This window comes from Lithobates pipiens, unplaced genomic scaffold (assembly GCF_037356315.1).
Source record: "Lithobates pipiens isolate NorthernLeopardFrog02 unplaced genomic scaffold, aLitPip1_a1.2 Scaffold_23, whole genome shotgun sequence".
In the NCBI taxonomy this organism is placed as follows: domain Eukaryota; kingdom Metazoa; phylum Chordata; class Amphibia; order Anura; family Ranidae; genus Lithobates; species Lithobates pipiens.
In genome coordinates, this window is record NW_027507785.1 from 215875244 (window position 1) to 215891122 (window position 15879).

Sequence of the window (15879 nt, forward strand, 5' to 3'; positions counted from 1 at the left end):
AATATGTCTCCATATTTAATTAATTTATCCTCTTCTTTATATATTTCCTCCCTTACTATGTTTTGTATATTTAATGACTTGTTATACTAAATCTATGTATTTCTAGACGTAGGTAATGTCCTGATGAAGCTGCGAAGCGAAACTAGTTGAGCGATTACCCTACCCATCTCTACAACTTTGTGACCCATATCTTTGGAAATATTATATATTTTTATATTATTTTGTATTTTTTTTCTCTGAATAATTTTTTTTTATATTGTATAATGGTTTGATTTCAATCCTTTTCTAATTTAGTATATGTGCCCCATGATAGTCCCATGCTCACATTCTATGTGTTCTGACATCTCTGGAAGGAGACCAGAGATTTCAACATTTCCCATTATTCGTAGAGTGTCAAATTAATTCGTTCGTATTCGTTGAAATTCGCTATTTATGTATGTATAGACATTCGTGATAATGATTCGTAGTTTGGAAAGTCGTTTGTTTATTGAATCTTTTAACACACACAATGACAACGTCTCTTCTCCTTGGCTCAAATACAATACAACACCCTTCTAACTCAGTTCTCAGGAATGCACTTTGCCAGTAATCCAACCTCCGACGCAAAATTAATTAGCTGATTGGACTATAAGATTTACTTTGAGCTGACCTTTTGTTTCATTAGATCTTTAAAGAATTACCAAATTCATTCAAATTCATTCGTTATATTTCTTTCGTATTCGTTGTTATTCGTTATTTTTTATTCGGACAATCGGATGCATCCGAATGTCCTAAAGATGCAAAATTGGGCCGAATTTCGATTCGTTACGAAACGAATTGCACAAGCCTACTGTTCTATCCATCATCCAAAAATGGAAAGAGTATGGCACAACTGCAAACCTACCAAGACATGGCCCTCCACCTAAACTGACAGGCCAGGCAAGGAGAGTATTAAACAGAAGCAACCAAGAGGCCCATGGTAACTCTGAAGGAGCTGCAGAGATCCACAGCTCAGGTGGGAGAATCTGTCAACAGGACAACTATTAGTCATGCACGCCACAAATCTGGCCTTTATGGAAGAGTGGCAAGAAGAAAGCCTTTGTTGAAAGATAGCCATAAGAAGTTCAGTTTGCAGTTTGCAAGAAGCGATGTGGGGGACACAGCAAAGATGTGGAAGAAAGTGCTCTGGTCAGATGAGACCAAAATTGAACTTTTTAGCCTAAAAGCAACACACTATATGTGTCAGAAAACTAACACTGCACATCACTCTGAACACACCATCCCTACGGTGGTGGCAGCATCAGGTTATGGGGATGCTTTTCTTCAGCAGGGACAGTGAAGCTGGTCAGAGTGTATAGGAAGATAGATAAAGCCAAATACAGGGTAATCTTAGAAAACCGGTTAGAGTCTGCAAAAGACTTGAGACTGGGGCGGAGACTCACCTTCCAGCAGGACAACAACCCTAAACATACAGCCAGAGCTGCAATGGAATGGTTTAGATCAAAGCATATTCATGTGTTAGAATTGCCCAGTCAAAGTCCAGATCTAAATCTAATGAAAAATCTGTGGTAAGACTTGAAAGTTACTGCTCACAGAAGTTCTCCATCCAATCTGACAGAGCTTGAGATAATTTGCAAAGAAGATTTGCAAAGCTGGTACAGATATTCCCAAAAAGACTTATGTCCTGTGCACGCGGTCAGACTTTCCGACGGAAAATGTGTGATCGGACTGTGTTGTCAGAAATTCCTGATCGTGTGTTGTCTCCATCTAACTTTTTCCATCTGAATTTCTGACACACAAAGTTTGAGATCTGGATCTAAAATTTTCCCACAACAAAATCCGATCGTTTAAATTCCAATCGTGTGTAGAAAATTCCGATGCACAAAGTGCCACGCATGCTCAGAATAAATTACGAGACGAAAGCTATTGGCTACTGGCCACTTTATAGTCACCTCGTTCTGAACGATCGGATTTTCCAACAACTTTGTGTGACTGTATGTATGCAAGACAAGTTTGGGCCAAAATCCGACGGATCTTGTCGTTGGAATGTCCAACCGCGTGTACAGGGCATAACAGCTGTAATTGGAGCAAAAGGTGGTTCTACATAGTATTAACTCAGATATTTATTTGTAAACAATGTTAAAAACCATTTATCATTTTCCTTTCACATCACAATTATGTGCCACTTTGTGTTGGTCTATCACATAAAATCCCAATAAAATACATTTACGTTTTTGGTTGTAATATGACAAAATGTAGAAAATTTCAAGGGGCATGAATACTTTTTCAAGGCACTGTATGTGGCTTGTACAGACCCAATAAAAACTGCAAATAGATCAGTAAAGAAAAATGCCCGAATGCCTAAAAATGTGGGCAATGTTTAGGCATCCCATGTGCACAAGGTCTTAGGTAGAAAAAAAACAAGTATTGAATGTAAAAACAGAGATGATGGTGGTAAATATTAAATCATTAATTTATTCATGATAATGCTACATTTAGGAAATACCAGATATTTGATGCACAAGGTAAGAAGGGGTGTGGTTGTATTATCTAAAAATGTTTTATGGGTGTAACCATACCTCCCAACCGCCCCGGATTCACTGGGGCATAGAAATTGTTCTATGCCCTGGCGAATCATAGCAATGTCCCGGAGGGAGCCAAGTGCCGAAAAAAGTTCCAGCAACTGGTTCCATTGAAAACCCTGGCAGGGGTGCGCTGGTGCTGGGCTTTTTTCAGCCGGTGCTACTGACTTCTCCCTGAATCTCCATGTCAGCGCTGCTGACTACCCCTCCCCCTCCGGCGCTCCGTGGGCCCAGGGCAGTCTGATCAATCGAGTGCTGCTCTGGGCAAACATGCAGACTGATTGGCAGCAGGTGTGGGAAGCGGGACAGCACCCGGCTGAAGGCTGCAGGAGGCAGCAGGGACAAAGAGTCACAAGGACAACCAGGACGGATTGCCCTGGAGCAGGGAAAAGAGCTCAGAAGACCTCCCAGCCCAGGACTGATGGACAGGCTGGCTAAAGATGGGCGGGCAGGAAATGCAGGCAGCCAGGGACAGCAGCAGACAGATTCGCTGGATGGAGCAGCTCTGTGACCACCCAGCTATAAGAACGGCTCTGCACACTGCATGGAAGGTACTGTGTTACACACACGTTCCCACAGGAGGGACTGCAGACAGAGCTAGGGTCTCTCATACTTCTCTCTCTCCTCCCTCTCCCTCTCCTCCCCCCCTCTCCCCTCCACCTCTCTCCCCCTCTCTCTTCACTCAGTACGTAGCACCCCCTTCAACCCTACACTCTTTATGAAGCGCAACCCTGCACTCTGTGCATTCTGTACATTACACCCTCCTGACCCCTGCATTATGTGCATTACACCCTCCTGACCCCTGCATTCTGTGCATTACACCCTCCTGACCCCAGCATTCTAAGCATTACACCCTCCTGACCACTCCATTCTGTGGATTACACCCTCCTGACCCCTGCATTCTGTGCATTACACCCTCCTGACCTCTGCATTCTGTGCATTGTGTATTATTGGGCTGTGCTCTCTGTTTCATATGCTCCTAACCCCAGCACTTTTAATGTTACATACTCCTGATCCTTGAACATGTTTCATTACATGGACTCCTGCACCCTGTGTTATGTATTCTAAACCCAATACCGACTGCAGCACTCTGTGCATTAGACATCTCTGACCCCTGTGCTCTGCCTTATACATTCTTGCACTATATACACACAATACTGTACATTGTATATTTCTCACTAAAGTCATCATTGTCTCAACCTTTGCTGGTTGCTATGCAGTCCCTGACTATTTTAATGAAGTTCTTCTTTAAAGGTAGGCTCAGACAAAGTTTAACCATGCCCCATAAGCCCCTCCCACTGGTAAGAGTTTGGCCACACCCACATTTTGCCACGGCGTGCACCACAGGTTGTCCCTTGCCTCAAGTGTCCCTCATTCGGAAGTTCAAAAGTGTGGAGGTATGGTGTAATAGTTAATTGAAAGCAGAACTAAACTCAACAATGTATTTGTTCCCAAAACAGTTAAATGAAAGGCCTGCCTGTAGTGATAACTGTCCCAGTTGATAGTGTGCTTATGTCAACTACCAATCAAACTTTCATGCTCTCAAATGGCATGTCATAGCTGATCATAGCGTGCAGCACCATGGCAACTGCAGATCTTAACAGAGGTTAACCACTTCGCGCCCAGGCCAATTCTGACATTTCTCTCCTACATGTAAAATTCCTAATTTTTTTGCTAGAAAATTACATATAACCCCCAAACATTATATATGTTTTTTTTAGCAAAGACCCTAGAGAATACAATGGCGCTCGTTGCAACTTTTTATCTCGCACGGTATTTGCGCAGCAATTTTTCGAACACGTTTTTTTCAGAAAAAAAACTGTTTCATGCTTAAAAAAAAAAAAAAACGCAGAGTAAATAGATACCCAACATGTCACGCTTCAAAATTGCATGCGGTCGTGGAATGGCGCCAAACTTTGGTATTTAAAAATCCCCATAGGCGACGCTTTAATTTTTTTTACTGGATACATATTTTGGGTTACAGAGGAGGTCTAGGGCTAGAATTATTGCTCTCGCTCTAACGTTCACGGCGATACCTCACATGTGTGCTTTGAACACCGTTTTCATATGTGGGTGGGACTTACGTATGCGTTCGCTTCTGTGTGCGAGCTCACGGGGACAGGGGCGCTTTAAATTTTTTATTTTTTTTATTGTTAATTTTATTTTTATTTTTTTAGTTTTACACTTAAAAAAAAAAAAAAATTGATGAATTTTATTCCTATTACAAGGAATGTAAACATCCCTTGTAATAGGAATATGGCATGATCGGACATATTTACAGTGAGATATGGGGTCAATAAGACCCCATATCTCACCTCTAGGCTGGGAATAATAATAAAAAAAAAACGTCATAACATCGTGCCTGACCTCCGTACGATCATAGAGACTCCGGGGACGATCTAGTCCACCGGAAATCTCTATGGTAACTTGCTGGGGCCGGCGGATCCTGTGACCGACTTACCGATGGAAACGGTGAGTCGGTAGAAGCACCGGAGGGCGGCGGAAGGGGGGGGGGTCCCCTCCGGCCGCCCGTAAGAACGATCAAGCGGCGGAACAGCCGCTATGATCATTCTTATGGTGCAGGGAATCGCCGGCTGAAAACGGCAATATCTGAATGATGTCTGTGGCCTCAGGCATCATTTAGATATAACCACTGAAAGCCCATGACGTCAATAGACGTAGTATGGGCGCCAAGTGGTTAATGTAGTACCCTCCTAGACTGTAAATAATAAAAGAGTTCTGCTATTTTAGTTCTATTTAAGACTGGGTACACACGGGCAAAAAATTGTAAGAAAACTGTTTGTTCAGCAGGGACAAGCCGACTTTCAGCCTGTGTGTACATCTCCCTCTGGCCTCTGTCGAATGAGCATGCTGGAAAACCAGCATCCGATCAATGCTTGCAGCCATTGGATAGAGCAGCAGGGGAAATTGCCGGACTAACATCGCTTGTGTTAATACTGCAATCTGTTTTTTTTCAGCCTGCGGGATCGAACAAAAAAAACATTATAGTGTGTACCCCACATAGGCACAAAAAAAATCTGCATTTAATTGTAACATTGGATGCTTCTGATTACAGTAAAAAACAACAAATGAAGACATTTTCAGACTTAAAACTATAACATACCATTGTTTGAGGTGACATATCGCTTCGGTCTGTTGGCTGAAGAGCTGAAATTGCTGTAGTCTTTTTTTCTATTGCCAAAGCATCACAAAGAAAAGAAATGTCCCTGAATCATAACAAAGAGTAATAGTAACATATTGCACTCAGATATTTTATTCACTGACAAACAGAAGAAATCTGGCTAAAGTGCTGACTGTCACAAAAGTTGTTGACTTCTGCACACATTCTATCCTTCAATATATATACAGTATACTACGTTTATATACTATATATCCAAAGGGCCAAAATACATCCCTGGGAATTACAGACCAGTTAGCCTAACATCAATAGTATACAAGCTCTTGGAGGGGATAATAAGGGACTATATACAATATTTTAGTAATGATAACCGCTTCATTAGCAGTAATCAGCATGGATTAATGAAGAATCATTCTTGTCAAACCAATCTATTAACTTTCTATGAGGAGGTGAGCTTTCACTAGATAAAGGAAGGCCGTAGATGTGGTGTATCTGGATTTTGTAAAAGCATTTGACACAGTTCCCCATAAACATTTACTGTACAAAGTAAGGTCCGTTGGCATGGACCATAGGGTGAGTACATGGATTGAAAACTGGCTACAAGGGCGATTTCAGAGGATAGTGATAAATGGGGAGTACTTTGAATGGTCAGGGTTGGAAAGTGGGGTCCCGCAGGGATTTGTCCTCGAACCAATCATATTTATTTTATTCATAAACGACCTGGAGAATGGGGTGAACAGCTCAATCTCTGTATTTGTGGACGATACTAAGCTAAGTAGGGCAATGACTTCTCCACAGGATGTGGAAAACCTTGCAAGTAGATCTGAACAAATGAATGGGGTGGGCAAATACATGGCAAATGAGGTTTAATGTGGAATCATTTTAAATAATGCATTTGGGTGGCAAAAATATGAATGCAATCTACTCACTGAGGGGATAACCGCTGGGGGAATCAAAGATGGAGTAGGACCTGGGGGTCCTAGTAGATAAGCTCAGCCATGGCATGCAATGCCAAGCTGCTGCTATCAAAGAAAGCAGAATATTGGCATGCATTAAAAGGGGGATTAACTCAAGAGATAAAGCAGTAATTCTCCCAATCTACAAGACTCTGGGCCGGCCGCACCTGGAGTATGCTGTCCAGTTCTGGGCACCAGGCCTCAGGAAGGATGTGCTGTAAAAGGAGCGAGTACAAAGAATGGCAACAAAACAAATAAAGGTACTGGATGATATTAGTTATGAAGAAAGGTTACGAGCACTGAACTTATTCTCTCTGGAAAAGAGATGCTTGAGAGGGTATATGATTTCAATTTACAAATACCGTACTGGTGACTCCACAATAGGGATAAAACTTTTCCTCAGAAGGGAGTTTAATAAGACATGTGGCCACTCATTATAATTAGAAGAAAAGAGGTTTAACTTTAAACATCATAGAGGGTTCTTTACTGTAAGAGCAGCAAGTATGTGGAATTCCCTTCCACGTGCAGTGGTTTCAGCGGGGAGCATCGGTAGTTTCAAGAAAACTATTAGATAAGCACCTGAATGACCACAACATACAGGGATATATGTAATACTGACATAAAATCACACATATAGGTTGGACTTGATGGGCTTGCGTCTTTTTTCAACCTCACCTACTGTGTAACTATGTGACTAAGGAGTCTTAAGCAATACACATTTCTGTCTCTCTCCCCTGGTAGAATCAGTAACCCCAGTGTATTTCATAACTTCTGAAATAACAGTACAGCCAGAATAAGGACATATTTAGGGGAACTGGACCTCCAAAACATGTCATTTATATCCATGCAAAAGGTAATTGCATGCTGGACAACAATATTACAAGTTAGACTGTAACATATAGGTATTCAAAAATATCAGTACCTACAGAAAACTGGATCTGTGGCATGATCGTAACAACAGGGTGCATTTGGCCAATCATGGCTCAGGGGGAATAAGTCACCATTCCACACTATATAAGGCTGCTTACACGGCGGCCGTGTGTAGTGTTGTTGGCGTGGACAGAGATAGCTTGAGTTAGATTAAGCAAGCAGATTATTCACTTAGCGGCAGGGTATTTGATTTTATATATATATATATATATATATATATACACACACACACACACACTCTGCATTCTTTGTAGCCTATATCTACAGTGCATTCGGTGGTGTACTGTTTCTAATAAACTGCAGGTGGTGTACACAGTATTTAATACAGTGTGTACAGTTTCTACTATACTTCTGGTGGTGTACACAGTATACAATACAGTGCAGCCATAGTACAGTTTCTAATACAGTGCAGGCGATGTGCACAGTATCTAATACAGTGTGTATAGTTTATACTACACTTCTGGTAATGTACACAGTATACAATACAGTGCAGCAGTTGTACAGTTTCTAATACGGTGCAGGCGGTGTACACAGTATCTATTATAGTGTGCACAGTTTATATTACTTACTAGTGGTGTATACAGTATCTAATACAGTGTGTACAGTTTCTACTACACTTCTGGTGTTGTACACAGTATACAATACAGTGCTGCCGTAGTATAGTCTCTAACACAGTGCAGGTGGTGTACACAGTATTGTCATGACTCTGCAGTAATAGTTTCATGCCCTGTCTGTCTCTTACCTGGTCTGTGTATCAGCCTTAGGGCTTGCACTCTCACCCCTGCATGGTTAAGTAATCTTTCCTCAGTGTGGCTCCACCCTAGCCTAAACAGGAACCACTATTTAACACTGTGTTCTCCAAGCCTGCCTTGCCGAGCAATATTGTGTGTTTGGTTTCCTATTTCCTGCTTGCCATGTGCTCTACGTCTGTCACTGTTATCGATCTTGGCTTGTTCTTTGACTATCCCTGCCTGCTTGTTACCCTGACCTTTGGCGTGTTCTCTGTCTATCCTTGTCTGCTAGTTGCCCTGACATTTGGCTTATCTCCTGACTATACCTTGTCCTGGGCTGCTGCTTCCTCTCTATCCTCCTGTAGCCTACTGTGAGCGTGAGCTGGGAGACCCTGGAGTCCGCGACCTAGAGCCAGTTGCAGCGCAGTCCATCCTCACCGTTAGAGGCTCTGGTGAACACCTGCTGGCTCTTAGACTCTGCACCCTGGGGAATCTATGCTCTAGCTCCCAGTGGGATCTGTGTTGGTGCTCCAGTGGACCTGCCTTCCTGAACCTCCCAGAATTCCATCCACAGCAGTCGGTTGTAGGGTCCACTACCTTAGCGATGCACTCCTGACTCCAACGGTGTGCATCTGACACCTGGACTCAGGTGACCTGACAAGTATCAAATACCATGTGTACAGTTTCTACTACACGTCTGGTGTACACAGTATACAATACAGTGCAGCCGTTATACAGTTTCTAATACAGTATAGGCCGTGTACACAGTATCTAATACAGCGTGTACAGTTTCTACTACTTTCCTGGTGGTGTACATTGTATCTAATACAATGTGTACAGTTTCTAATACACTTCAGGCAGTGTACACAGTATCTAATACAGTGTGTACAGTTTCTACTACTTTCCTGGTGGTGTACACCATATCTAATACACTGTGTACAATTTCTAATAAACTTCAGGCAGTGTACACAGTATCTAATACAGTGTGTACGGTTTCTAATACACTTCAGGCAGTGTATAAAAAAATATATTATATATATATATATATATATATATATATATATATATATATATATATATATTAGGGCTGTGGAAATTAAAGATTAATTCTTTGATTAATTGTTCATTTTTTTGATCGATCAATTTTTTTTTGATCGATCAAAATACTCACCTCTCTGCCGGCTTCTGAGTCTTCAGGGTGTTCCATCTGAGATCCGGTGACATCGCACACATCACAAGGGGGATGGAGTCCGGTGATGTCGAAGTTCTGATTGCACCTAACGTGTATGGGGGAGGAGCTACGCGTGACGTCATCCGTTGCTGCCCTATGGAACTAACATGATTGTCAGCTTTACATGCTGTGTTTTTATCATCTTTATGTGAGTAGTTTGTGTTTGAACACAAAAATTAAATCTTGTACTTAAGCGGTGAGCACTTAGATCTTTTCTTTCTACCCATGACCTGACGTCCTTGTTGAGATCTAAGGAGACGTGACAGAAGTTTATGGTCTGTGTTAACCCTTTTGATACCCACTTGCATGACCACCTGTTTGCACAGGGGTCCATGCCATAAGGTGAGAGTGATTAGTTAGACCAGAGGAGGAGGGATTGTCACGCTACTGTGGGAAAAAAATTACGTCAGTGCTACAGTGCCACACACACACACACACACACACACACACACACACACACACACACATATACTCTGCATTCACTGTAGCCCATATACAGGCATACCCCACTTTTAAGTACACAGTGGGGTTTATTTACTAAAGCTGAAACATGCAAAATCAGGCTCACTTCTGCATAGAATCCAATGAGCTTCTATCCCCAGCTTGTTCAATTAAGCTTTTGTAATAAAACATGGAAGCTCATTCGTTTCTATACAGAAGTGAGCCTGATTTTGCACTTTTCAGCTTTAATAAATAAACCCCATTGTGTACTTAAAAGTGGGGTATGCCTGTATACAGTGCATTCGGTGGTGTATAGTTTCTAATACCCTTCAGGCAGTGCACACAGTATACAATACAGTGTAGTGTGGTGTGGTGTTGCAAAACAAAAAATACATCATGTCCGGAAGGCCACCAAGGATGAGGCACACTCTCACAGGCCACTAAAAGAGGGCAAGCAGCCTCTGTGTCTACAGTCAACTGTGGTGGTCGTGGACATGGTGCATCCTCTGCAGGTGGCCGTGGGCCACGCTTGTCCTTTTTTTCTGCTGCTGGCTGTGTTATTGAGCCACAACCTGCAGAAGAGTTGGTGGAGTGGATAATGAAGCTGTCCTCATCCTCCCGATCCTCTGTCACCCAGGCTCAGAGTAGTTTGCCTTCGTAGCTGCCAAAGTGGCCTATTCTACCGGCTCCTTGTCCAACCTGCATGAACGAGTCCTCAGAATTATTCCACCACAGTGTCAGGTACATGCTGCTGGAGGATGCACAGCGATTTGAAGGCTCCGATGTTGGTTCCCAGGTTGAGGAAGGGAGTAATGTGAGAGGGGGTGCCACAGAAGGACAAAAAACTGTCAGTCATGTTCCCCCAGCTGCAGCATTCTGCCAAGTTTGCTCCAGTGATGAGGAGAGAGGGAATGATGAGGTCACTGACTGTACTTAGGTGCCCGAGAGAAGAGAGGAGGAAAGTGAGGAGGAGGCTCAATTCCAATGAGGCAGGATGTCCTCTAGGGGGCAGCTTAAGGGCAGCCACCCTATTGCATCACACCACAAAGCTCCGCAGTTGCAGGGTGCTGCTGACTACCCGCTGACCTTTAAAAGTTCCCTCGGTGTGGGCCTTTTTCGACACGTGTGCAGCAGATCGCATCGTTGCTGTTTGCAACCTATGTCTGAAGCGGACCAAGCATGGCCAGAACAGCAGGCGCTTGGGCACAACATGCTTGACCAGACATATGACGACCTGCCATGCAGTCCGTTGGCAACTCACATCAAAGAAAAAGGCAGACTTCTCCTTGCTCCTCATCTGGGATCTCCAACACTACTATAACTCCAGTCCTCTGAAAAACCTGCACTGAGAAGAATGAAGATATAGCAATAAGTGTCCCAAGTACTTTTAGCCTATCTGCTAGCAGTACACCACCAATTGATTTTAGCAGGCAAATTTCCCTACCCTAGTTGCTGAACCATAAAAATAAATTCAGTCCCAGCCATCCACATGCTTAGCGTCTAAATGCTAGCTTGGCCAAATTGCTAGCACTGCAACTGCTGCCTTTTCAACTGGTAGACTGCCTCCTTTCGTGAATTTGTGGAATGTGTTTGTTCATCCCTACAGGTAAGTATGACATGTTTTTTTAAAGAAATCCCGTTACAATCGCTTTAACCCTTTCTTTGGACCAAAGCCAGTTATGAAATATTCCCAGGACACATAGAAGCATGAATGTCTACAGGGAATAGTTATTACAATGCCTACATAGAATTTTACAACTCACCTCCCAGCCCCTGTTAAACAGACAGGTTGGTCAATCAGGTGTTTAAACTTGCTTCTGCGAAGAGGGTGATGCCATATCTGATCAGCAGTACGGAGGCCTACCTTAAAAAAAATGAAAAAATATTTTGTGGAATAATTTTAATGCTAGAAAAATACCATAATAGACATTATACTAACTAAAGCTACTAATGGCTGAAAACTAAATGGAAATCATGGAGACTCATATTGGAAATGTATAGAACAGGCCAGTAGCAGTATGTTTCCTGAAGCACAGAGGAGACTGGGGGAATGCTGCAAATACTTAAAAAAATTTAAACTAGCTCTGGTGGTCCTGCAAATTAGTTGTTATGTATTTGTCCAGCCAAAGTTTTTTTAAATGCTTGCATCTATAAAAGAGCACTGCACCGTTGTAAAATTGACAGAGGTTCTATTAATAAATAATTAAAAAAAAAGATGAAAGTACAGCTTAAGTGGGTTAAACACAGGCCTTTTTTTCAACGGGAAGATGGGGGGGGGGGGGGACGCAGTTCTGGCACCTCTAGCACTGAATGTATGTAATTGCAAGGGGTGCTGGAGTGTGATGGAGGGTCCATGGCTGCTGGGTGATCTATTGTTCCTGAAGATCTATTTTTGCATGGCCGTATTTTGTTGCTGGGGAAGTCTATTACAGTAGCTGGTGGGGGATCTGTTGTTGCTGGGGGGAGGGGACTTATATGATGGGGGGGTCAATTGCTGCTGGATGAAATCTACTGTTGAGCGAGGAGTCTATTGTTGCTGGCTGCTGGGGGATCTATTGTTGCTAGCTGGTCTTAGATTGCTGGGGGTCAGTTGTTGCTGGAAGGGTTCTATTGTTGAGGGAGCAGTCTTTTGTTGCTGGCTGCTCTGAAATCTGTTGTTGCTGCCAGGGTCTATTTTTATTGGGGTCCTTGGTGCTGGGGGAGACTACTGTTGTTGGGAAGGGTCTATTGCTGCTGGCTGCAGGGGATTAACAAATTCCCTACGAATTATTTTGTACCATAAAATTAAACTTGGTTCTGTATTCTCTAAAAGGGGTGGTACTGGGAGGTAGGTAGCTGGTGGAACAAGAAGTGGTTTAGAAGGGGGGAGTCTCTGCATCTATTTTCTGAGAGAAATGCCCTGATTAACCCTCTGGACAGGCAGACGATTCCCCTGCACATACTACAGGGAACCATGCAGACTCTCAAAACCCATGGAGCACGAGTGGTCCAGTCAAGGGACGATCTGACACCAGTCTGGGGCTTCCCCACAGTCTACTGCCCTGGAGTGCAGGGAGGACCAGCTAAACGCCGACATGCCCCAAACTCTTTACATGGCTAAGACAGCTCGCATACTACACTCCCTCCCATCAGGGGTGAGCTGGCAGCCTTTGAGAATTGGATTCCATCTACCTTAAAAGGGAGAGCTTGTGGAAGTACACCAAGACCTTCAGACTCTTTCAGAGAAAGTCTTCGCACAGGTCTTGAACTACTCTTCATTTGAGCAGTGGGTTTCAAAATAGAAAAACTACAAAGTTAGACCCATAAGATGGACAACCTGATGCAGATTCACAAAGGCTACGATGAAAATCATAGCTGTAGCAACAACATTGCGCATGGGCACAGGAGGACGTTGGTACTCAATTTTTTTTGTAATTATTAACCACTTAAGCCCCGGACCATTTGGCTGGCCAAAGACCAGAGTGTTTTTTGCGATTCGTTTTTTGCGGCGCTTTAACTGACAATTGCGCGGTCCTGCGATATGGCTACCAAACAAAATTGACATCCTTTTTTTCCCACAAATAGAGCTTTCTTTTGGTGGAATTTGATCACCTTTGCGGTTTTTATTTTTTGTGCTATCAACAAAAAAATAGCTACAATTTTGAAAAAACACATTATTGATATAATATCCCTAAAAAATATATAAAAATTTTTTTTTTCCTCAGTTTAGACCAATATGTATTCTACTTATTTTTGGTAAAAAAATATAAATCGCAATAAGTGTTTATTGATAAAACGTATACCGTGCTAAATGCAAAAAAAATGACATACAGGTAATAAATGATACACTGGTAATTAATAAAAGTAATCAAACAGTCCCCAGTGAAAAAAAGGTGCTTGTGCTAGTGAAACAATATCCAGTGCTGTGACTTGAATAATAGATGGATGATTCCGTGTTTCTTAAGTGCTTTGAATAGGGTGCCCCCTAATAGATGTGCACTCACCCCTGGGAGTGGAGCAACTATCGCTAGTTAGGTCAAATGCGCGTGTGGGGCGACCCCTATGGATATCCTCTGGACCACTGATTGGCAGCGGTGAATGTTCCTCATATAAATAGATATAATAGAAAAAGCCTCATTGCGCAGTACCGTTGATAAAGAGCTTTTTATTCAAAAAAATATAAAGGTATTGAACTCACATGTATGAGTGCCTAATGTCCTGGCACCCGGAGTGAACAGCAGGTATAAGTAAATCCGTGAAATCCGCCTGGTTGGTTGATGCAGTTGCTAGCTCAATAAAGGCTTGATTTCCGGATTGAATGTGTAGGCGGAAGTGTGTCACAATAGAGTGACTCAACCTCTATGCATTTCAGCCTATCAGATTGGCCGTCTTCAGGAACTTCCCCCCTGCTCAGTTTCTCCCCTGCTCATTCCTCATTCATTTGCTTTACTTTCAATTTACAAGGATTGCATATCATATGGTAGCTTGCTTTCTACAAGTAGTGATACCAGTACTGACTCTGCCTTCTGAAACTCCTCCTCTCAGCACCTCTGTTGTTCAGAAGGCAGGCTCACAGGGCATAGTGAATACATGTCAGAGAACTCAAGGAAGTAATAGAATGGGATTCTTCACAAAGTATGTTTACAAATTTTAAGATTGTTTAGAATAATAGGAATAGACTTAAAATAACTAAAATTCCATGGAAAAGTAGACAGTAGACAGATATGTTTCAACCACTTGCTGACCGCAATATACAATATATATATAATCACACAATGTGATTTGCAAGTGGTTTACCATGATTATGGCTGAACATAGCCATAACCCGAGTATTGTTTTTTTTACAGCCGGCAGCTGGCTTTCTCTTGAAAGCATTTAGAGCAGCTCACGAGCCAATGGCTCTCGGTCTTACAATTTATACTGACTTGACAGAGCAACAATCTGGCGGTTCCGCCAGCTGGTTACAGAGAAGATAAAAGACTAGATCCTCTTTGATTGTCTCTATGGCCTTCGATGACCGGAGAAACGCCATTACATCATTTCCGGGCAAAGGCGGAAGTAAACAATTTTTTTTTTAAAGCAAAAGTTCAAAAATATTTTTTTTGATTTGTTGCTTTTGAAGGTAAATAAGAGATTTGGGGTCTTTTTAACCCCAGATCTCTTCATAAAGAGTGCCTGCCATCCCTATTTCTGTTACAAGGGACGTGTACATTACTTGTAATAAGAATAAAAGTGATCAAACTAAAATTAAAGGGACAGTGTTTGATGCCACTCCCTAAGCGTGCGCAAATTTAAAATGTGACATATTAGGTATATATTTACTCTGGGTAACATCATCTTTCATATTATACAAAAAAAACTGGGGTATATATTGTGTTTTGTTTTGTTTTTTTCAACTCATTAAAATTTATTTTTTCCAAAAAAAATTTGCTGGAACAACAGCTTCGCAAATACAGTGCCATAAAAATTTGCCATTTTTTCCCTAGGGTCTCTGTTAAAATATATAATGTTTGGGGATATTAACCACTTCCCACCCGGCCAATGCATATATACGGCCGGGTGGGAGCCGTCTACTCCTGATAGGACGTTCCTGAACGTCATTCAGAAGTAGCGGGATCGCGCGCGCGCGTGCCCGCGCAGCGGCGCGATCCCGATGTGCTCGTGTCACCCGGACACGGCACATCTGAGATCGGCAGGAGGGCTCTGTGATTGGCCCTCCTGATCACATGACGGCCGTGTCCAATCACGGCCGTCATGTGATGTAAACAAACAGCCGGTTGCTAGGCAATCGGCTCTCCTCTCCTCACACGGAAGTCATCGCTGATGAGAGGAGAGCAGAACGCTGCAGCCGGCTGATGATCAGTGAGTATGGGCTGCTTTTTACAGCTTTTTACTCACTGATCATCAGTCT

The 15879-nt window shown here is 42.6% G+C and overlaps 1 protein-coding gene across 2 annotated transcripts in view; it reads right to left on the reverse strand.

The window, feature by feature from the left end:
• The window catches only part of AXDND1 (axonemal dynein light chain domain containing 1), a 162418-nt gene that overhangs the window by 123634 nt on the left and 22905 nt on the right, over positions 1 to 15879 (reverse strand). For both annotated transcript variants that reach the window (XM_077452841.1, XM_077452840.1), the window contains exons 3-4: positions 11753 to 11853; positions 5686 to 5788 (exon numbers count right to left, since the gene is read on the reverse strand). In XM_077452841.1, the coding sequence (XP_077308967.1) occupies positions 5686 to 5788; positions 11753 to 11853 (204 nt within the window). The remainder of the gene's footprint in view (positions 1 to 5685; positions 5789 to 11752; positions 11854 to 15879) is intronic.